A 24056-nucleotide genomic window follows, 5' to 3' on the forward strand; every position below is an offset into this window, starting at 1 on the left:
CATACCCCCTGATCCCCTTAGCCACAAGGGCCACATCTAACTCCCTCTTAAATATAGCCAGTCAATGAACTGGCCTCAACTACCCTCTGTGGCAGAGGGTTCCAGAGATTCACCACTCTCTGTGTGAAAAAAGTTCTTCTCATCTCGGTTTTAAAGGATTTCCCCCTTATCCTTAAGCTGTGACCCCTTGTCCTGGACTTCCCTAACATCGGGAACAATCTTCCTGCATCTAGCCTGTCCAACCCCTTAAGAATTTTGTAAGTTTCTATAAGATTCCCTCTCAATTTCCTAAATTCTAGAGAGTATAAACCAAGTCTATCCAGTCTTTCTTCATAAGACAGTCCTGACATCCCAGGAATCAGTCTGGTGAACCTTCTCTGCACTCCCTCTATGGCAATAATGTCCTTCCTCAGATTTGGAGACCAAAACTGTACGCAATACTCCAGGTGTGGTCTCACCAAGACCCTGTACAACTGCAGTAGAACCTCCCTGCTCCTATACTCAAATCCTTTTGCAATGAAAGCTAACATACCATTCGCTTTCTTCACGTTTATTAGGAAAGAGGAAGCGTAGAGTTATTGATGTGCGTTAAGGTAGACATACCTCAAGAAACTGACAACTATCTATCTTGGGATAATGATAGGAAGAAAAGGAAAAGATTGCGGTGGCTCTGATGGAGATTTTTTAACATCTTCTTTAACCTTGGCAGAGTTACTAGAAGACTGGAGGGGAACTAATGCTGTTCCCATATTCAAGAAGGGCAGTAGAAATAAGCACAGGCCGCTACGCCTTACAGCAGAAGTAGGGCAAATACTGGGAAATATATTCCCAGGGATAGGATTTACGATCGTTTGGAAAGGCAGGGACTAATTAGGGAAGATAGCATGGTTTTGTGCATGGAAAACTCTGCCTCAAAAATTTGAGTTTTTTGAGGAAGTTACTGGCAAAATTGATGAAGGCAGATGGCAGACGCGGACTTTAGCAATGTATTTGACAAGGTCCCACACACCAGGCTGATCCAGAAACTTAGGGAACAAGGGATCCAAGGTATTTTGGCAAACTGAATCCAAAATTGACTTGGTTGCCGGAGGTAGAATGTAGTGGTGGAGGGATACTTTTCCGATTAGAAGTCTGAAACAAATGACTTGGTTGAAATGTCTGTGGTTGAAGTTAATTGGTGATGTGAACATTGATGCAGATATTGGAGCTGGGTGCCTATGGATACAGAAGGACACGGATTAGCGGGAAAATTAGGCAGAGCATTGGCACATGGAATTTAATACAATACAATACAATTTATTTGTCACTTGAACCTCATAGAGGCTCAAGTGAAATGTTGTTTCTACAGTCATACATACAAGAAAAAAAAGACCCAAGACACAACACAGTTTACACAGACATCCATCACAGCGCATCTCCTCCTCGCTGTGATGGAAGGCAAAAAAACTTATCTCTCCCCTGCACTTCCCTCTCCCCCCGATGTCAGAGCCCAAAGTCAGAGCCCAAAGTCAGAGCCCCCGGCGGGCGATAACAATTGTCCCGCGGCCGTTAACGCCGCGCCGGGCGATGATGTAAGGCCCCGCTCCAGGTCATCCTCGACCCCGCTACTCGGGCGGGAGAAGTCACCGTTGCGTAAACCCCGAAAAGCGGTCTCCCAGCAGGGGACCCGCGGGCTCCCGGTGTCACCGTCCACCAGACCTGCGGTTGGAGCCTCCGAATCCCCGAGGGTCGGGTCGCAGCAGCCGCCACCACCGCTCCTCCCGCTCCGGACTCGGCCAGCCCCACGATGGTGAATGTCCGCAGCTCCGTGACTGGAGCCCCAGGACGTTCCTGCTGGAGGCCGCTCCACGGAGCAGCCCCAACGACAACGGATACCCGACAGGGAAAGGTCGGGTTCACCGTGCAGGGGAAAGATTTTAAAAGTTTCCCCCCCCCACCCCCCCGCCCACACACACACACACACACACACACACACACACACACACACACACACACACACACACACACACACACACACACACACACACACACACACACCCCATCAAAAAAATAAAAACTACATTAAAACGGGACAAAAAATAACAAAAGGACAGACGGACTGCAGAGGCCGCTGCGACGTGAGTCGCACCGCCCACCGGAGTCAAGTGGGAGGTTATGTCTTTTGGTTCAACTAATAATGGTGAGACATCTACAGTTAATGACATGGGCTTGTTCAAAGGGTAGGGTCATCTAAAATTAGAAGATGTGGTTTAACGTGAGGGGAAATATTGAAAGATTTTGGTGGTAAGGTTTTTCACAGAGCAGTGGTTATCTGGTGCTGATTCACTGCATTAAAACAAAAATATTTGGACAGGTTTAGAAGAAACAAAGTGATCAAGGGATATGGCTAAATTCGGAAAAATGCGATTAGTGTAGATAGGCATTTTGGTCAGCAATGGTGAGTCAGACCAATGTTACTTTGCTGTGGTCTACAATTATTATGCCCCTGTCCCATTTAGGAAACCTGAACGGAAACCTCTGGAGACTTTGCGCCCCACCCAAGGTTTCCATGTGGTTCCCAGAGGTTTTTGTCAGTCTCCCTACCTGCTTCCACTACCTGCAACCTCCGGCAACCACCTGCAACCTCCGGGAATCGCACGGAAACCTTGGATGGGGCGCAAAGTCTCCTGAGGTTTCCGTTCATGTTTCCTAAGTGGGACAGGGGCATTACTCTCTGATTGTACTGTATAGCATAAATGGAGGTAGTTGCAAGTTGCAAGTGATTTTGGTTGCTGGGGTGACACTCCTGAGATGATATTATCTAAATGGTGGCCGATTGGGAAAGGGGGAGATGCAGCGAGACCTGGGTGTCATGGTACACCAGTCATTGAAGGTAGGCATGCAGGTGCAGCAGGCAGTAAAGAAAGCGAATGGTATGTTAGCTTTCATTGCAAAAGGATTTGAGTATAGAAGCAGGGAGGTTCTACTGCAGTTGTACATGGTCTTGGTGAGACCACACCTGGAGTATTGCGTACAGTTTTGGTCTCCAAATCTGAGGAAGGACATTATTGCCATAGAGGGAGTGCAGAGGAGGTTCATCAGACTGATTCCTGGGATGTCAGGATATGAAGAAAGACTGGATAGACTTGGTTTATACTCTCTAGAATTTAGGAGATTGAGAGGGGATCTTATAGAAACTTACAAAATTCTTAAGGGGTTGGACAGGCTAGATGCAGGAAGATTGTTCCCGATGTTAGGGAAGTCCAGGACAAGGGGTCACAGATTAAGGATAAGGGGGAAATCCTTTAAAACCGAGATGAGAAGAACTTTTTTCACACAGAGAGTGGTGAATCTCTGGAACTCTCTGCCACAGAGGGTAGTTGAGGCCAGTTCATTGGCTATATTTAAGAGGGAGTTAGATGTGGCCCTTGTGGCTAAGGGGATCAGGGGGTATGGAGAGAAGGCAGGTACGGGATACTGAGTTGGATAATCAGCCATGATCATATTGAATGGCGGTGCAGGCTCGAAGGGCCGAATGGCCTACTCCTGCACCTAATTTGTATGTTTCTATGATATTGGTCATGAAATGCACCACACAATTGTTGGCTTCAGCAGTGCTTTTTCTACAATGAGCATGGTGACCCAATAACTTTCCAAAATAAAGCTGTTTAGTACAAAGCAAGGTTTTCGGCTGGTCGTACCTTCTCGTGCCGAGTTACACTCTGCTGTACGAACTCCATATCCTCAGACGTGAAGTATCCAGTATGCAGCAAGTTGTCCAAGATGCAATCAGTGTTTTTAATCCCGTTGACCAGCTCCACCCGACGCACTGTGAGAAGATCAAGGTAGGAGGAGGCTTGGTTTGTTAGGGCCGCACCCTGCTCCATCGTGTTGTATTTGGGCTCAAACCTCAGCTTTTCTGCCGAAAGCAAAAGTTACAATGGTCAGTGATATCACTTCATGAGTAGGTTGACCACAGAATATTAATCATTGTTCATTCACATTCTCACTTCACTGAGCCACAGAGTAAAAGGGTCTGAACTATATTGTGATGATAAACATAGCAAAAGTGAATCTTAGTGATTGATGTACTAACTTATCAAAGTATCACGTCACGTGTAGGTGGTGATGATTGCATATAGGTAGTATGTGGTCAATGAGAAACAGATCATAGAAACATAGAAAAATCAGATTCAGATTCAGATTCAATTTTAATTGTCATTGTCAGTGTACAGTACAGAGACAACGAAATGCATTTAGCATCTCCCTGGAAGAGCGACATAGCAAACGATTTGAATAAATAATAAAAAATAGGTGCAGGAGTAGGCCATTCGGCCCTTCGAGCCAGCACCGCCATGCAATATGATCATGGCTGATCGTCTAAAATCAGTACCCCGTTCCTGCTTTTCCTGCTGAAGGACTTGAACTATATTTCACCTTCCACCACAGTGAGGAGTGTGTAGGAGTCACTGTGGTGGATGTTCAATGTTAAAAGGTGTTTTGTTTGTTTTGTCCCCAAGATGGCTGCCGGAAGTGAGAGCGGGGAGGAGGAGGGTGTCCCTCTCCCATTGGTATGGAACATTTGCATTTTTCACCTTGAAATTGTGCAATATGGTGCATACTGTAGCAAGTCTTTTAACTACCACTTGAATGCAATATATATGCTTTAAATTGGATTGGAGCGTTTTTGAAAGGGGGGAGGCTGTGCGATCACTGATCACTGGCCTTGGGGGTACCCGGTGAGGGAGTGGAGCAACCGAGTGGGGAGAGGGTGTGGAAGAAGGGTGTCCCCCCTCCCAGGGTAGGAACCTTTTGAAATTTGATGTATTAAAATCATGTTTTAGTGCCCTGTAGAAGTATGATTTCAATGTTTTTTGTATGAAGTATTATTAAGAGGTAACTTTTTAAGGGGTAACTTTATCCACACGAAGGGTGATGGGTGTATGGAACAAGCTGCCAGACGAGGTAGTTGAGGCAGGGACCATCCCAACCGTTAAGAAAAAGTTAGACTGCTACATGGATAGGACAGGTTTGGAGGTATGGACCAAAAGCAGGTGGCGTAGCTGGGACATGTTGGCGGGTGTGGGCAAGTTGCACCGAAGGGCCTGTTTTCACACTGTATCACTCTATATAACCATATAACCATATAACAATTACAGCACGGAAACAGGCCATCTCGGCCCTACAAGTCCGTGCCGAACAACTTTTTTTTTCCCTTAGTCCCACCTGCCTGCACTCGTACCATAACCCTCCATTCCCTTCTCATCCATATGCCTATCCAATTTATTTTTAAATGATACCAATGAACCTGCCTCCACCACTTCCACTGGGAGCTCATTCCACACCGCCACCACTCTCTGAGTAAAGACGTTCCCCCTCATGTTACCCCTAAACTTCTGTCCCTTAATTCTGAAGTCATGTCCTTTTGTTTGAATCTTCCCTATTCTCAAAGGGAAAAGCTTGTCCACATCAACTCTGTCTATCCCTCTCATCATTTTAAAGACCTCTATCAAGTCCCCCCTTAACCTTCTGCGCTCCAGAGAATAAAGACCTAACTTATTCAACCTATTTCTGTAACTTAGTTGTTGAAACCCAGGCAACATTCTAGTAAATCTCCTCTGTACTCTCTCTATTTTGTTGACATCCTTCCTATAATTGGGCGACCAAAATTATACACCATACTCCAGATTTGGTCTCACCAATGCCTTGTACAATTTTAACATTACATCCCAGCTTCTATACTTCTATGACTACATTATACCTCCACCATGCATGAATGCTTCAAAATCAAGTGATCGAGTTTTATTGCCATGTACTCAAGCATAGAAACATAGAAAATAGGTGCAGGAATAGGCCATCGGCCCTTTGAGCCAGCACTGCCATTCTATATGATCATGGCTATTCATCTAAAATCAGTACCTCTTTCCTGTTTTTTCCCCATATCCCTTGATGTCGTTAGCCCCAAGAACTAAATGTTACTCTCTCTTGAAAACATCCAGTGAATTGGCCTCCACTGCCTTCTGTGGCAGAGAATTCCACAGATTCACAACTCTCTGCGTGAAGAAGGTTTGTTCTCATCTCAGTCCTAACTGGCCCCCCCCTTTATTCTTAAACTGTGACCCATGGTTCTGAACGCCACCAACACCGGAACATTTTTCCTGCAGTTACAGTAAGTGAAAATCTAGCAGGCAAGCAGGATGCTTTCACCAACCACCCCCATTTGAAGTCCATTATCTTCCACCGCTTCTACCCAGTGCTTGGTACTTACTTCCAGCAGCCACTGGTTGTCCTCCAGGATGCACCGAGCCGCAGCTTGGTCCATGCCAGTCACCTGGGCGAATTCGGCACAGAGACTCTCACGGCAGCAGCGCAACGCTTCGACGCCTCCGACAGCCCGGGACTCTTGCACTGAGGCTGCTCCGTGGCCGGAGCTGCAGTGAGCGGCTCGCTAGCCCGGCAAACACTCGCCAGCCCCGCTCCCCGTCCGCATCTGTCCCCGCCGCTGCTTCCGCTTCCAACACCCGCGGCCCATGCAGTTGATATCAGTTTTGACATTTTCGTTGATCACAGAATTTCTCACAACAGAGCGAGAGAAATTTGTGATCAGCGTGAGAATTTGGTGAAATGCGTGATTCTCACGCTTAATGCATGAGAGTTGGCAGCCCTGCCTCTCTATCCCCCTCTACCTCTCCCCGCCTCTCTCTCTCCCCCTCTCTCTCTCCTCTCTCTCTCTCTTCTTCTCTCCCCTCTGTCTCTCTCCCTCCCACCTCACTCTCTATCCCCCCTCTCTCCCCCTCTCTTCCGTTCTCTCTCCTCTCAACCCCCCTCTCCCCCCTTCCCCCTCTCTCTCTCCTCTCCCCTATCTCCCCCTCTCTCACTCTCTCCCCTCTCTCTCTCTTTCTCTCTCTCTCTCTCTCTCTCTCTCTCCCTCTCTCTCTCTCTCTCCCTCTCTCTCTCTCTCTCTCTCTCTCTCTCTCTCTCTCTCTTTCCCTCTCTCTCTCCCTCTCTCTCTCTCTCCTCTCTCCTCTATCTCTCTCCCTCTCCCTCTCTCTCTCTCTCTCCCCCTCTCTCCCTCTCTCCCTCTCTCTCTCCTCTCCCTCTCTCTCCTCCCCCCCTCTCTCTCCTTCCCTCTCTCTCTTCTCTCTCTCTCCCTCTCTCTCTCTCTCTCTCTCTCTCTCTCTCTCCCCCCCTCTCTCTCTCTCTTTCTCCCTCTCTCTCTCTATCTCTCCCTCTCTCTCACCCACACGCTCGCTCTCTCTCTCTCCCTCTATCCCACCTCTCTTTCTCTCCCTCTCTTTCTTTCTTTCTGTCTCTCTCTCCCCTTTCTCTCTCTCACCCACTCTCACTCTCTCTCTTTCTCTTTATCTCTCTCTCACCCACTCTCTCTCTCTCTCTCTCCCCTCTCTCTCTTCTCCTCCTCTCTCTATCTCCAGTTTCTCTTTGCCCCCCCCATCACTCTATCTTTTTCCTCTCCCCCCTCTCTCTTCCCCCCTCTCTCCCTCCCATTCTCTCCTGCCCTCTCCTCCCTCTCCACCCCCTCTTTCTTCCCTCTCACCCTTCTCTCTCTCCCCCCCTCCCCCACCTCACTCTCCCTCTCCCCCCCCTCTCTCTCTCTCTCCATTCACGCCCCCCCTCTGTCTCCCCTCTCTCTCCTCTCACCCCCGTCTCTCTCTCTCTCTCCCCACTGTCTCCCTGTCTCCTTCCCCTCTCTCTCTCTCCACCTCCTTTTGAGAGTCTGTCCCTTCGGCACAGAGACTCTCGTGGCAGCGGAGCTTCCGACGCCTCTGACGACCCGGGACACTCGCACTGTCTGGAGCTGGTCCATGGCCAGAGCTGCAGCGAGCGACTCGCCAGCCGCGCAAACACTCGCGTCAGCCCCGCAAACTTACCAGCCCCGGCTCCCCGCATCTGTCCCTGCCCGCTGCTACCATCCCTCCCTCAGCCCCGGCTCTCCAACAACCGCGGACCATGCAGTTTATCCCAGTTTTGACATTTTCATTGATCACAAAATTTCTCACCACTGAGCGTGAGAAATGTCTGATAATAATAATAATAATAATGATAATAAATTTTATTTGTGGGCGCCTTTCAAAGTCTCAAGGACACCTTACAGAAATTAACAAGAGTAAAAATATAATATAATCGGAGTAAAATAAATAATAAGGACATCACCAGTACACAAATTAAAGAAAGAATTCGATCCAAAGACAAAAAAATCAAAAACACAATGTGAAAAGAGAGCAGCGGCAGCTAAACCGCGCCAGCGTCCACTCTCCCTACCGACAGCCATCTTGGACACAAACTAAAATAATCACTTACACACAAAAATCATCCCCCCCACAATGGTTACCACTGTGGGTGAAGGCACAATGTCCAGTCCCCATCCCCAGTTCTTCCAAAGTCAGGCCTATTGAGGCCTCCGCTATTGCCTCTACGTGAGCGTGAGGGCGTGAGATTTTGCTTGAGGGCGTGAGTCTCACGCTCAAAGCGTGAGAGTTGGCAGCCCTGGATAATGTAGAATTATTGTGGTTAAATGATCAAAAGTTGGCATGGATTTGGTGCCTGTTTCCGTGTTGTATCTCTGAACTAACTAAACGCCTCCCAATGTACCCTCCTGAGCCCCTACCTAATGATGTTCTAATTTGCCTTACTCCAATTTAGTACCTCCCACAAAGCCCAGCCTTTTCCCTACTCATAACAATCTTACTATTTAAGCTCCACCCATATCAAACTGTCCAGCATGTCCTCGGATTGTCGCTGTGATAGTCCCGTGATTAGCAGAGCAATTCCTCCACCGCTTTTCCCTCCCTCTCTATCATGCCTGAAACCTCAAAATCCTGGAACATTGAGCTGCCAGTTGTGTCTCTCTCACAACCATGTTTCTGCAATTGCCACAACATCACAGTTGTCCAAGCACTGATCCAGCCTCTAAATTCATCTGCTTTTCTCACAATACCCCTTGCATTGAAATAAGTACAGTTCATTCCATACGCTTCATCATATTCTTTCATTTCCCCCTGCCTTGCCCTCCTGAGCTCCAACCTAATAATGCTCGAAGGTACACAAAAATGCTGGAGAAACTCAGCGGGTGCAGCAGCATCTATGGAGCGAAGGAAATAGGTTACGTTTCGGGCCAAAACCCTTCTTCAGACTGATGGGGGTGTGGGGGGGAGAAGGAAGGAAAAAGGGAGGAGGAGGAGCCCGAGGACGGGAGGATGGGAGGAGACAGCTCGAGGGTTAAGGAAGGGGAGGAGACAGCAAGGGCTAACAAAACTGCGAGAATTCAACGTTCATGCCCATCGGACGCAAGCAACCCAGGCGGAATTTGAGGTGCTGTTCCTCCAATTTCCGGTGTTGCTCACTCTGGCAATGGAGGAGACCCAGGACAGAGAGGTCGGATTGGGAATGGGAGGGGGAGTTGAAGTGCTGAGCTACCGGGAGTTCAGGTAGGTTATTGCGGACCGAGCGGAGGTGTTCGACGAAACGATCGCCCAACCTCCGCTTAGTCTCCCCGATGTAAATCAGCTGACATCTAGAATGCTCTAATTTGCCTTCCTCAAATTTAGTATCTTCCCACAAGCTCCTGCCTCCTCCATGTTCAAAACAATCTGAACACATGTGGTTGTGATCACTCTGCCTAACTCTCCTTCCAATTTCTGTTCCCACCCAGAGAAGTAGGTCAGAAATTGAAATAAAGTCACAAATGTTCCAAACTGTGAATCCAGGCAGCATCCTGGTAAACCTGGAGACACAGGGAACGAGCAACAAAACTTGGAGAAATCTAGAAGAAAAAAATCTTTAACCCTTCAATGCCATCCTTAACTTGACCGAACTAGCAAATAATGCAAATTGCACTGAGAGTGTTTTCCAAAATGCATTTGTTTTGATGGATAACAAGACTCTGCAAAACGACTGGGACAGCAAACTTCTATTCACAAAATGACACGAATGAGTGGTTACTTTTTTTGGTTATATTAATTAAACGAGTAATACCATAAAGAATTCTGAACGATGAATTCATTCTTTAACCACCAACTCAACCAATTGAGAGGGAAATGAGTGTATAAATGTAAATAATTTGGTGTACATATAATGGCTGGTGTACATATGGTGTACATATAGCTGCTAAATTTGTATAAGATAATTACAAGCAGTTGAATAAGGGGTGGGAATTAATAAGCTTTCGCTTCTTCCTGCTCCTTTTCGGACACATATGATTTCATTTATTTATAGATATTGTTTATGACACTTTATAAATATTTTTGTTTTGTTTTATGTATGTTGTTTCACACTTGCTTTTTATTCTTTTATTCTGTTCGAAATAAATAGGTACAAATTAATTAATAGATAAAACATGAGATAATACAACGTTTTTTTTTCTCAGCATTCTCCATTACTGTAGGGGGCGCTGTCGAGTATGGCTGCCCTGCCAGCAGCTGTTAGTCCTTTCACCATTTTTGTTATTTTTAATGAGTTAAGAAGTGTTTATTTTGGAGGTCTTATGTGGGGGGTGGGGGCGGGGGGGAAAGGGTGAACCAATATTTCTCAGTCCCTACCTGGTCGAGATGCAGCTTTTCTCTGAGCCGTGTTTTCACCCCTTCCTCGCGGCCTGCCAACAGACTGGAGCGGCGTTTTCCTGCCGGGACCGTCCAGGACTTCAGCTTCGGCGGCGGCACAGCGCTGGGGCACCATCATGGAGCGGGCGATGCCTTGCCTGGGTCACCGTGCAGTGGGCTCCGGCGTGCTGGGACCGCCAACTCCAACATCCGTGCTGTGGCTGCGGGCGTCCAGCCGCGAGCGGCGCTGAGCTTTAAACACCGCAGAGCCTGGGATCTTACGCCGAGGTCGCCAGTGTCGGACCTCCAACCAGCGCGGCCCGTGGACTTTGGGAACCGCGGTCTCCGAGGAGGAAGCGGCCGCTCCAGACACTCCGGGCCGCTGAGTTCCATCATCCTGCGAGAGGGCCTGAAGCATCAGGCTGCCGTGGCGGCAACTGCGGAGGCCTCAATTGGCCCGACTATGGGTGAATAAGGGACAGGACTGGACTTTTGCTGCCTTCCCCCACAGCCCCATTGTGTGAGGATGTTTTTATGTTTACTGTTAAATTCTTTAATGTCGTGTCTTATCTTTGTTCGTGTGCTGCAATGGCAAGTCAAATTTCACTACACCAATTGGTGTACGTGATAATAAATGCCCTTTGTCCTTTGTCCTTTGCTAATTCTTCGTTCACCAAACATATATAGACTTTCAGATTACAGAATCACAATATTTGGGGAACAAAAAAGCTGTAGATATTTTTTTTAATACAGTTCCACTACTTAACTTTCGTAAACTACACACTTCAACAAATGCTTCGTGAGTTGCACTTCCAGCAAAGCTTTGAAACAGTCTTACCGTCAGAGATTGGTCAATTTCTCCAGCAATGCTGAACAAATTCGACACAGTTTTTCAATATTGAACACAATGGTTTTCGTTAGAAATCTCTCGAAATTTGAATTTTGGTCAAATGTCAGTTAAGGTGCAGGGAAGATTTACAAGGATGTTTTTACCAGGACTCGAGGGCCTGTGTTATGGGGAGAGGTTGAGCAAGCTAGGATTCTATTCCTTGGAGTGCAGGAAGATGGGGGGTGATCTTATAGAGGTATATAAAATAATAAGAGGAACAACTCGGGTAACCGCACAGAGTGTCTTGCCCAGAGTTGGGGAAATGGAGAACTTTGGTTTAAGGTGTGGGGGAGGGGGGGGAAATATTTAATGAGCATCTGTGGCGTAACTTTTTTTATGCAAAGGGTGGTAGATGTATGGAACGAGCTGCCAGAGGAGCTAGTTGAGGCAGGTATTATCGCAACGTTTAAGAAACATTTAGAAGGTACACGGATAGGACAGGTTTGGAGGGCTATGGGCAAAATGCAGGAAAGTGGGACTAGTCTAGATGGGACATGTTGGCCAGTGTGGGCAAATGGGTCAAATGGCTTTTTTCCTCGCTGTAAGACTCAGGAGTTCAGGCAACATCCCTGGAGACCATGGATAGGTGACTCTTCGGGACCATCCTTCATGCATGAAGTATTTTTTGTGTCTTTTCTTAGTAAACCAGCATCTGAAGTTCATTGTTTCGACTTCCATACTCAATACCTTGATTTGGATGAGTGAATTGAAGGTTTTGTGGCTAAATCTGCAGATGATACGAAGGTAAGTGGAGGGGCATGTGGAGAGGAAGCAGGGACTCCGCAGAATGCCTTGGACAGAAGTGGCAGATGGAAGACAGTGTAGCAAAGTGCGCAGTCATACATTTTGGTAGTAGGAATAACTGCATTGACTATTTTTTAAATAAGGAGAGGATTCAGAAATCGGAGGTGCAAAGGGACTTGGGAGGGCTGGTGCAGGATTCCCAAAAGGTTAATTCGTGAGTTGAATCAGTAGTAAGGAAACCAAATACAATGTTAGCATATATTTTGAGAGGACTAGAATATAAAAACAGGGATGTAATATGAGGCTTTGCAAGGCACTGGTCAAACCACAGTTGGACTATTGTGAGCAGTTTTGGGCCCCATATCAGAGAGAGGACATGCTAACGTTGGAGAGAATGATCCTAGGGGTGATTGGACTGTCACAGAGGGCAGTGGAGGTCAAATCACTGGATGGATTTAAGACAGAGTTAGTTAGAGCTCTAGGGGCTAGTGCGATCAAGGGATATGGGGAGAAGGCAGGCACGGGTTATTGATTGGGGACGATCACAATGAATGGCGGTGCTGGCTCGAAGGGTTGAATGGCCTCCTCCTGCACCTATTTTCTATGTCATATGATGAGCGTTTGACAGCACTGGGCGTACACTCTCTGGAGTTTAGAAGGATGAGGGGTAACTTCATTGAAACTTACCGAATAGTGAAAGGCCTGGATAGAGTGGATGTGGAGATGTTTCCACCAGTGGGAGAGTCTAGGACCAGAATGCACAGTCTCAGAATAAATGGACACACCTTAAGAAAGGAGATGATGAGGAATTTCTTTAGTCAGAGGGTGGCGAATCTGTGGAATTCATTGCCACAGACATCTGTGGAGACCAAGTCATTGAGTATTTTTAAAGTGGAAATTGACAAGAATCGCATAGATTCTTAATTAGTAAGGGTGTAAAGGTTATGAGGAGAAGACAGGAGAATGGGGTTGAGGGAAAGAATAGACATGATGGGCCGAATGGCCTAATTCTGATCCTATGCCTTATGAACCTATGGGCTCTGACTAATGAATGCTATGTACCTGAACTCCTACATCCCTCTGCTCCTCAACAGAGCCTTGTCATTTGCTGTGAAGGTCTTGTCCAGGTTTGATTTCGACAAAATGAAACAACTCGCATAGATCTGCATTAAACTCCAATAACCACTCCACTACCCACTTGTCCAACTGATCAAGATCCAGCTGTGATTTTTGATAACTATCTTCGCTCTCTCCAATGCCACACACACACACAATTTCTTCTCTCGCTTCCCAAAGTGCCCTTGGGTATATCTGAATCAGGAAAGGGAGCTTTGTCTACCGACAGGTACACAAAATTGCTGGAGAAACTCAGCGGGTGCAGCAGCATCTATGGAGCGAAGGAAATAGGCGACGTTTCGGCCCGAAACGTCGCCTATTTCCTTCGCTCCATAGATGCTGCTGCACCCGCTGAGCTTCTCCAGCAATTTTGTGTACCTTCGATCTTCCAGCATCTGCAGTTCCTTCTTGAACACTTTGGCTACCGACATATGCCATGACATTTTGTACCTCTTCGACAGACAGCAATACTGACTGTCCTCAAGACACTTTCATTAACTGTGCCAAGTTCCCCAGTTTTTACCTCTTTCTCCACAGAGTAAAACAGAGTAAAAAAAAAACACACTGAGGACTCTTGACCATCCCCTGCAGTTCCATGCAGAGAATACTGCTTTGGTTTTCTCAGAGACCTGAACCTCTCTCCAGTCACCCTCTTTCTCTTAATGTTCATAAATTCTCTTTGGATTTCTCTTAATATTATCTGCCAGAGCTTTCTCCCGCCTCATGTCCCCCCCCTTCTGATTTCCTTCTTAAATATGCTCCTCAGCAGCTAAATCTCCTCCAAGGGTAGACTCGATTCCAGTTGCCTAGAGCTGTCCCATGCCTCCTTTTTCCTGACCAGAGCCTCAGCGAGTCCAGGTCCAGTTTCGTCATCCATGTTTCCTCACACCCACCGGCACCGCCCTTCACTCCAACAGGAACATGCATTCCCCGAGCACTTTTCAAAGCACCCCACTTTCTGGGCGTTCTTTTCCCTGCAAACAATCTAGTTTACTGGTCTGTGAAACGACTACTGGAGTTTTCAACAGAGCTTTATTCAAAAGTTCAAGTTGCAGCATACAGGTTTATCAGACACGTCTGCCCACAACGGTGGTCAGCGCTGAATTAATGCGCGCAGGGGAAAAACCGCGTGAAAACTATAGCCCCTCCCGAGTCACGTGACCGCGGCTTCGGAACGCCGGGTTCGATATCTGCGTGCGTTAACAGGCGCCACTACACTATTCCATTTAAAGTTGGCGTTCAAAGTTGGCCTTGCTCAGATTCAGAGTTTTAACTCTTGGACCTGTCCCGTCTTATCCAAAATGATCTTAAAACTAATAGTTCTAGCCAGTGGTGGACTGGCCAGGGTGTCAGCTTGCCCGATGGCAAGTGGGCCCCTAATGAAGTGTGCCCCCCTTTGTCTCCCGGCAACCTATATTTTTAGACCCAGTCCGCCACTGGTTCTAGCTCTAGTTGCAGTAAAAGTTGTAGTTCTAACGAAGCATCAGAAATGTCTTACCGTTGATGTTGGCCTTTTGGCGGTTATGTGGCATTCGATAAATCCCAGTTCTTCATGGTTTAAATCCAACTTTGAACAAAGCAGAACAATTTCTAAAGGGGAAAACGCTGCGCTCGCCAAAGGGGAAACTGTTCCTTAAATCAACGTCACTGGCCGCAGTTTGACAGGATGTGTGAATCTGCACCAAGGTCACAAGTTCAGATGCTATAGTCATACAAACTAAATTAACACCAAATCATTGATGCAACTGCATGAGGTTGTGCAACTTAAAACAGTGTTGTGTCTTTGAAAAACAGGTTGTAAGTTAACAAACCTTTATTGACATTTTACATTTCCTAACAACCATTTTCTTTGAAGAACAAAGATCAGTTTCTGACTATTGACATTTTGCTTGGGTTATCAATTATAGCTTGGGATATAAAAGTGATACAAAATATTTAGTCAACAAAATAGAGAGAGTACAGAGGAGATTTACTAGAATGTTGCCTGGGTTTCAGCAACTAGGTTACAGAGAAAGGTTGAACAAGTTAGGGCTTTATTCTTTGGAGCGCAAAAGGTTAAGGGGGGACTTGATAGAGGTCTTTAAAATGATGAGAGCGATAGACAGAGTTGACGTGGAAAAGCTTTTCCCACTGAGAGTAGGGAAGATTCAAACAAGGGGACATGACATGAGAATTAAGGGACTGAAGTTTAGGGGTAACATGAGGGGGAACTTCTTTACTCAGAGAGTGGTAGCTGTGTGGAATGAGCTTCCAGTGAAGGTGGTGGAGGCAGGTTCGTTTTTATCATTTAAAAATAAATTGGATAGTTATATGGATGGGAAGGGAATGGAGGGTTATGGTCTGAGCGCAGGTATATGGGACTAGGGGAGATTATGTGTTCAGCACGGACTAGAAGGGTCGAGATGGCCTGTTTCCGTGCTGTAATTGTTATATGGTTATATGGTTATATAATAAGAAAACCTGCATTAGGTTCTCTTCAGTTACTGCAATTCTGGCCAAAAGCTAGGCTGTAGCCTGTGACTGATTCTAAACCAAGAGATGTTCAACCTCACAATCTACCTTAAACAAACTTACAGAAGTTCACACGTTCACATTAGATTTAGGCCATTCGGCCCATCGAGTCTACTCCGCCATTCAATCATGGCTGATCTCAGCCTCCATTATCCTGCCTTCCCCCCCCCATAAGCATTCTAATCAAGAATTTGTCTATTGCTGCCTTAAAAATATCCACTGACTTGGCCTCCACAGCCGTCTGTGGCAATGAGCTCCACAGATTCACTGCTCTCTGTTGAAAGAAGTCCATCCTCATCTCCTTTCTACAATTTGAATTCCCCTCTAATTCTGAGGCTATGGCCTCTGGTCCTAGACTCTCCTACCAGTGGAAACATCGTCTCCACATCCACTGTATGTGTGCCTTTCATTATTCGGTAGGTTTCAATGAGGTCCTCCCTCAATTTTCTAAATTCCAGTGAGTCGAGGCCCAATGCTGTCAAACGCTCATTGTATGCGAAGCCACTCTTTCCTGGAATCATTCTTGTAAACCTCCTCTGGACCCTCTCCAGAACTACCATATCCTTCCTCAGGTATGAGGCCCAAATTTTCTCACAGTACTCCTAATGCGGCCTGATCAGAGCCTCAGCATTACACCTTTGCCCATGGTCCCTCCCTCCTTCCCCATGCATATTTACTGGGAGTTCTTGATTATTAATGGCTTCAAAGGGGGGAAGGCCAAAGAATGGAATTGAGAGGGAAAAATAGATCAGCCATGATCAAATGGTGAAGCAGGCTTGATGGGCTGAATGGCCTGATTCAGGATCGAACCCGGATCTCTAGCAATGTAAAGCAGCAGCTATACGCTACACCACTAAGAGGTCTTGCTCGTCACATCCCCGGCTACAGACAAAGTGAAGAAAATGAAGAACTCGGCAAAACCAGCAGGAAAGGAGAAGAAAATGATGATCAAAATCTGAACAAACCAGAGAAGTAAGGAGGTGATATTGTCAAATATAAACAAATAGCAGTTTAATACACTAGCCTGAGGAATAGTTAGTGTGTTAAGAAGGTTCAATGGTTGGGGATTAATGGCGGAGTAGCAAGATGGATTCAACAGTGGCTGAATGGGAGATGCCAGAGAGTAATGGTGGATGGCTGTTTGTCAGGTTGGAGGCCAGTGACTAGTGGGGTGCCACAGGGATCTGTGTTGGGTCCACTGTTGTTTGTCATGTACATCAATGATCTGGATGATGGTGTGGTAAATTGGATTAGTTAGTATGCAGATGATACTAAGATAGGAGGGGTTGTGGATAATGAAGTAGATTTTCAAAGTCTGCAGAGAGATTTATGCCAGTTGGAAGAGTGGGCTGAAAGATGGCAGATGGAGTTTAATGCTGATAAGTGTGAGGTGCTACATCTTGGCAGCACAAATCAAAATAGGACGTACATGGTAAATGGTAGGGAATTGAAGAATGCAGGTGAACAGAGGGATCTGGGAATAACTGCACAGTTCCCTGAAAGTGGAATCTCATGTAGATACGGTGGTAAAGAAAGCTTTTTGGTGTGCTGGCCTTTATAAATCAGAGCATTGAGTATAGAAGTTGGGATGTAATGTTAAAATTGTACAAGGCATTGGTGAGGCCAATTCTGGAGTATGGTGTACAATTTTGGTCGCCTAATTATAGGAAGGATGTCAACAAAATAGAGAGAGTACAGAGGAGATTTACTAGAATGTTGCCTGGGTTTCAGCAACTAAGTTACAGAGAAAGGTTGAACAAGTTAGGGCTTTATTCTTTGGAGCGCAGAAGGTTAAAGGGGGGACTTGATAGAGGTCTTTAAAATGATGAGAGGGATAGACAGAGTTGACGTGGATAAGCTTTTCCCACTGAGAGGAGGGAAGATGCCAACAAGGGGACATGACTTGAGAATTAAGGGACAGAAGTTTAGGGGTAACATGAGGGGGAACTTCTTTACTCAGAGAGTGGTGGCTGTGTGGAATGAGCTTCCAGTGAAGGTGGTGGAGGCAGGTTCATTTTTATCATTTAAAAATAAATTGGATAGTTATATGGACGGGAAAGGAATGGAGGGTTATGGTCTGAGCGCAGGTATATGGGACTAGGGGCGAATACGTGTTCAGCACGGACTAGAAGGGTCGAGATGGCCTGTTTCCGTGCTGTAATTGTTATATGGTTATATGGTTATATGGTTATATGGTTATCCTCCAATTTACATGAGTGTACAGAACATAAACAGAGAATGCAATACTTTAAATAGAAATAAAGAACTGCAGATGCTGGTTTATACCAAAGATAGATAGACACAAAGTGTTGGAGTAACTCAGGGGTCAGGCAGCATCTCTGGAGGAAAAGGATGGGAGATGTTTCGGCTCGCGACTCCTTAGCAGTCTGAAGAAGTGTCCCAACCCAAAACATCACCTATTCTTTTTCTCCAGAGATGCTGCCTGACCCGCTGAGTTACTCCAGCACTCTGTGTCCAACTCATGTAATACGTTAAATTTGATGAGCAGATTTGATTAAAAGCTTTGCATTCTCACAAACTCACAAATATTGAATAAGTGCTAAGAATCACTAGACAGTAGACGATAGACAATAAGTGCAGGAGTAGGCCATTCGGCCCTTCGAGCCAGCACCGCCATTCAATGTGATCATGGCTGATCATCCCCAATCAGTACCCCGTTCCTGCCTTCTCCCCATATTCCCTGACTCCGCTAATTTTTAAGAGCCCTATCTAGCTCTCTCTTGAAAGCATCCAGAGAACTGTCCTCTGAGGCAGAGAATTCCACAGACTCACCACTCTCTGTGAGAAAAAGTGTTTCCTCATCTCCGTTCTAAATAGCTTACTCCTTATTCTTAAACTGTGGCCCCTGGTTCTGGACTCCCCCAACATCGGGAACAAGTCAAGTCAAGTCAAGTTTATTCGTCACGCACACATACGAGATGTGCAGTGAAATGAAAAGTGGCAATGCTCGTGGACTTTGTGCAAAAAGACAAACAAACAAACAACTACAAACAGAATGGAACAGAATCACATATTATTTTTCATATTAAATATTGTGGGCGGAACGAAAAAGGGGAAAAAACAGCAATTCTTAAAAAAAAGCAGTAGAGTGGTTCAGTAAAGTTAGTCCCTGGTGTGATAGGCGTTTACAGTCCTAATGGCCTCTGGGAAGAAGCTTCTTCTCAACCTCTCCGTTCTCACCGCATAGCAACGGAGGCGTTTGCCTGACCGTAGCAGCTGGAACAGTCCGTTGAAGGGGTGGAAGGGGTCTCCCATGATCTTATTGGCTCTGGAGTTGTACCTCCTGATGTATAGTTCCTGCAGGGGGGCGAGTGAAGTTCCCATAGTGCGTTCGGCCGAACGCACTACTCTCTGCAGAGCCTTCTTGTCCTGGGCAGAGCAATTCCCAAACCAGATGGTAATATTTCCGGACAAGATGCTTTCCACAGCCGCTGAGTAGAAGCACTGGAGGATCCTCGGAGACACTCTGAATTTCCTCAATTGCCTGAGGTGGTAAAGGCGCTGCCTTGCCTTACTCACGAGTGCTGCGGCGTGTGATGTCCATGTCATATCCTCAGAGATGTTGCCTGCCTCTAGCGTGTCCAAACCCTTAACAATTCTTAATCATTCTGCAATTGATTTAAAGGGTCTCTTGGGAATGCACTAAGAACAAGGTGGAGATTTGTCATGGGCTACAGGATTATATTGAACAATTGGTAAAATGGGAGATCAACGGCAGATGGGAATTAATCCTGTTAAGTGCATAGTGATGAACCTATAAGTGTTATACACGATGAATGGTAAGACCAAAAGGAATATTAAGGAAGAGATCAGACTTGCTGTCCAAGTCTAAAGATCCCTGAAGCTGAAACACAGGTGGAAAAAATAGTAAATAAGGTAAATGGGAGACTTGTGTTTATTAACTGGAGCTATGAATGAATATAAATACAGGGAGGTGATGGTACAACTGTAAAAATCACTGCTGGAATACTGTGTACAGTTTAGGTTGCCTCACGTCAGGAAGAATGTAACTGCGTTGGAGAGTGTGCAGAGGAGATGCACCAGGATGGTACATGGCCTGGATATTTACTAGGAGTGACTGAATAAGCTGGTTTTGCTTTCATTTCATTTTGAGAGAGACAGTGAGGAGAGGACGTTGAGCCCACTGAGTCCACGCCAACCATATACTAGCACTATCCTACACACTGGGGACAATCTTCATTGTTTTTGTAAAACTGAAGCCAAATAACCTACAAACCTGGACGTCTTTGGAGTGTGGGAGGAATCCGGAGCACCAAGAGAAAGCCAAGGCAGTCACAGGGAGAATGTACAAATCCCATACAGACAGCACCCATAGTCAGGATCGAACCCGGGTACCTGGCGTTGTAAGTCAGCAACTCTACCACTGTGTCACCATGCCGCCTTTCCTTGGTGCAGAGGAGGCTGAAACATCCAAAACATAGAACATAGGTGCAGGATTAGGCCATTCGGCCCTTCGAGCCTGCACCGCCATTCAATATGATCATGGCTGATCATCCAACTCAGTATCCTGTTCCTGCCTTCTCTCCATACCCCCTGATCCCTTTAGCCCTCCTATAAGATCCCCCCCCCTCAATCTTCTAAATTCTAGCGAGTACAAGCCGAGTCTATCCAGTCTTTCTTCATATGAAAGTCCTGACATCCCAGGAATCAGTCTGGTGAACCTTCTCTGTACTCCCTCTATGGCTGATCATTCATTGCAAAAGGATTTGAGTATAGGAGCAGGGAGGTTCTACTGCAGTTGTACAGGGTCTTGGTGAGACCACACCTGGAGTATTGCGTACAGTTTTGGTCTCCAAATCTGAGGAAAGACATTATTGCCATAGAGGGAGTGCAGAGACGGTTCACCAGACTGATTCCTGGGATGTCAGGACTGTCTTATGAAGAAAGACTGGATAGACTTGGTTTATACTCTCTAGAATTTAGAAGATTGAGAGGGGATCTTATAGAAACTTACAAAATTCTTAAGGGGTTGGACAGGCTAGATGCAGGAAGATTGTTCCCGATGTTAGGGAAGTCCAGGACAAGGGGTCACAGCTTCAGGATAAAGGGAAAATCCTTTAAAACTGAGATGAGAATAACTTTTTTTCACACAGAGAGTGGTGAATCTCTGGAACTCTCTGCCACAGAGGGTAGTTGAGGCCAGTTCATTGGCTATATTTAAGAGGGAGTTAGATGTGGCCCTTGTGGCTAAGGGGATCAGGGGGTATAGAGAGAAGGCAGGTACGGGATACTGAGTTGGATGATCAGCCATCATCATATTGAATGGCGGTGCAGGCTCGAAGGGCCGAATGGCCTACTCCTGGACCTAATTTCTATGTTTCTATGTTTCTATCTAAAATCAGTACTCTGTTCCTCAATTTTCCCCATATCCCTTGATTCCATTAGCCCAAAGAGCTAAATCTAACTTTCTCTTGAAAGCATCCAGTGAATTGGCTTCCACTGTCAGAGAACTCCAGATTCACAACTCTCTGGGTTAAAATATTTTTCCTCATCTCAGTCCTAAGTTCTAAAACTGTGACCAACATCGGGAACATTTTTCCTGCATCTACCCTGTCCAATCCTCTGAATTGTATATGTTTCTATAAGATCTCCTCATCCTAAAATCCAGTGAATACAAGCCCAGTCAACCCATTCTTTCATCATATGTAACTCCCGCCATCCCGGGATTTAACCTGGTGAACCTACGCTGCACTCCCTCAATAGCAATAATGTCTTTCCTCAAATTAGGGGATCAAAATTGTACACAATCCTCCAGTGTGGTCTCACCAGGTGTGGTACAACTGCAGTAGGACCAACTTGCTCCTAAACTCAAATCATCTTGCATTGAAGGTCAACATGCCATTAGCTTTCTTCACTGCCTGCTGTACCTGCATTCTTACTTTCAGTGTATGAAAGAACTGCAGATGCTGGTTTAAATCGAAGGTAGACACAAAATGCTGGAATAACTCAGCGGGACAGGCAGCATCTCAGGAGAGAAGGAAAGGGTGATGTTTTGGGTCAAGACCCTTCATCAGACTAATGTCAGGGGAGTGGGTGGAACAGAGATAGAATGTGACTGATGACAAGCATACCCAGGTCTCGTTGCACCTCCCCTTTTCCTAATCTGACACCATTCAGATAATAATCTGCTTTCCTGTTCTTGCCACCAAAGTGGATAACCTCACATTTAATCCACATTATACTGCATCTGCCATGCATCCGCCCACTCACCCAATCTACCCTGCAGCCTCATATCATCCTCATCGCAGCTCACACTGCCATCCAGCTTTGTGTCATTCGCAAACTTGGAGATGTCACATTTAATTCCCTCGTTTCAATCGTTAATATATAATGTAAGAAACTGGGGCCCCAGCACTGAGCCTTGCGGCACCCCACTAGTCACTGTCTGCCATTCTGAAAAGGACCCGTTAATCCCTACTCTTTGCTTCCTGAGTTCTCTATCCATGTCAATACTCTACCCCCAATACCATGTGCTGTAATTTTGCACTAATCACCTTGTCAAAGGCGTTTTGAAAGTCAAGATGCACTACATCCACTGACTCTCCCTTATCCATTCTACTTGTTACATCCTCAAAAAATTCCAGATTAGTCAAACATAATTTCCCCATCATAAATCTATGCTGATTTTGACCGATCCTGTCCCTGCTTTTCAAATGCGCTGCTATAACATCTTTAACAATTGACTCAAGCATCTTCCCACTGCCGATGTAAGGCTAGCTGGTCTATAATTCACCGTTTTCTCTCTCCCTCCTTTCTAAAAAAAGTGGGGTTACATTGGCTACCCTCCAGCCCACAGGAACTGATCCAGAGAACATTGGAAAATGATCACCAATGCATCCACGATTACTAGGGCCACCTCGTTGAGTACTCTGGGATGCAGACCATCAGGCCCTGGAGATGTATCTGTCCGGGGGAACTAACAGAGGTATATAAAATTAAGAGAGGCACAAAATAGATCGAAGGATACCTTTCCCCACGGCAGTGCAATCTAAAATTAGAGTACATCGATTTAGGGGGAGGAAGAGATTTAGAGGGATCACGAGGAAAAACGTTTTCATCCAGAGTGTGGTTGGGATTTACCTGAATTGGTGGTGGAGATAGGTACTCACACATATGAAAATTATTTGTATAAGCCCTTCAAGTGTGAAGGCATAGTAAACTGCTGATCAGGTGCTGGTATGTGGGCTTAGTCTAGATCGGTACCCCATTTTTGAACATGATGGGCCGAAGGGCCTGTTTCTTTGCTGTACAACTCTATAATAATAATAAATAATCACCATTGTAAGACATTAACGCAAGAACAGGGCAACAGTGGTTCCCGTAAATGTGTGATAAAAAGGTAATGATAAAATCCCTCAAAACCTAGCCATAAATTCATAGTTCCAGTACAAAAAACACCAGGAGATCTACATGAGATTACTGACAGTGGAAATGCAACTTTTTACAAATCTGTGCTATTGCTTTTGCATGTGATATTCTAACCAAGAATAAGCAGTTGATCAAAAATCCAACAACTCTTCTGCCTCTTTATGATTATGATTTTGAATTCCTTTTTCCATTACTGAGAGTGATTGTTGGATTAAGTAGCACTGACTCCTACTGGCTGGGCTGTGCTATACAGATTGATGGCTTAATATGGGAAATTTCCACTGTAAATATGGAGTCAGGAATTATAATAAACTTTATAATAGAAATAACTGCTACATAAACATAAAACTGACAACAGACAGTAAAGTTCTGCAGGCAGGAAGCGTGCAAGTATATAAAATATTATATGATACATAAAAGTATATGAAATGGTGGCCGATTAGGAAAAGGGGAGATGCAACGAGAAGTGGGTGTCCCAGCTCCGAGGCCAGGCCGCCGCTGCCGCTGTCCCAGCCACCGCTGCCGCTGCCCAGCTCCGAGTTCTGGTCGCCACTGCCGCTTCCCCTGCCGCTGTCCCAGCCGCCGCTGCTGCTGCCTCAGCTCCGAGGCCGCCAGCTCCGCCATTAGGCCTCGGCGCAGGCGGAGACGGGGGATACGACAAAAGAAGGAAGAGACCAAAAACGTGTTCCCCCCCCACATACACTTCATAATCAACCAAAAATCAACTAAACAGGACAAAAGAACAACACAAAAAAAGAAAAAAAAAAACAGACTGCAGGTGAGCCGCAGCTGCTAATGCAGCACCGCCATCTTTTTGTTAGGTTGAGAAAATAAATACAAAACTTGGATTT

The 24056-nt window shown here is 45.9% G+C and overlaps 1 protein-coding gene across 1 annotated transcript in view; it reads right to left on the reverse strand.

Moving 5' to 3' along the window:
* The window catches only part of LOC129716309 (nucleotide-binding oligomerization domain-containing protein 1-like), a 51716-nt gene extending 36805 nt beyond the window's left edge, over nt 1–14911 (reverse strand). The window contains exons 1-2 of the mRNA XM_055666179.1: nt 14783–14911; nt 3681–3898 (exon numbers count right to left, since the gene is read on the reverse strand). Coding sequence (XP_055522154.1) covers nt 3681–3898; nt 14783–14816 — 252 coding nt within the window. The 5' untranslated portion in view covers nt 14817–14911. The remainder of the gene's footprint in view (nt 1–3680; nt 3899–14782) is intronic.
* Between the last annotated feature and the right edge of the window lie 9145 nt (nt 14912–24056).

Source organism: Leucoraja erinacea, chromosome 2 (assembly GCF_028641065.1).
Source record: "Leucoraja erinacea ecotype New England chromosome 2, Leri_hhj_1, whole genome shotgun sequence".
NCBI lineage: Eukaryota > Metazoa > Chordata > Chondrichthyes > Rajiformes > Rajidae > Leucoraja > Leucoraja erinaceus.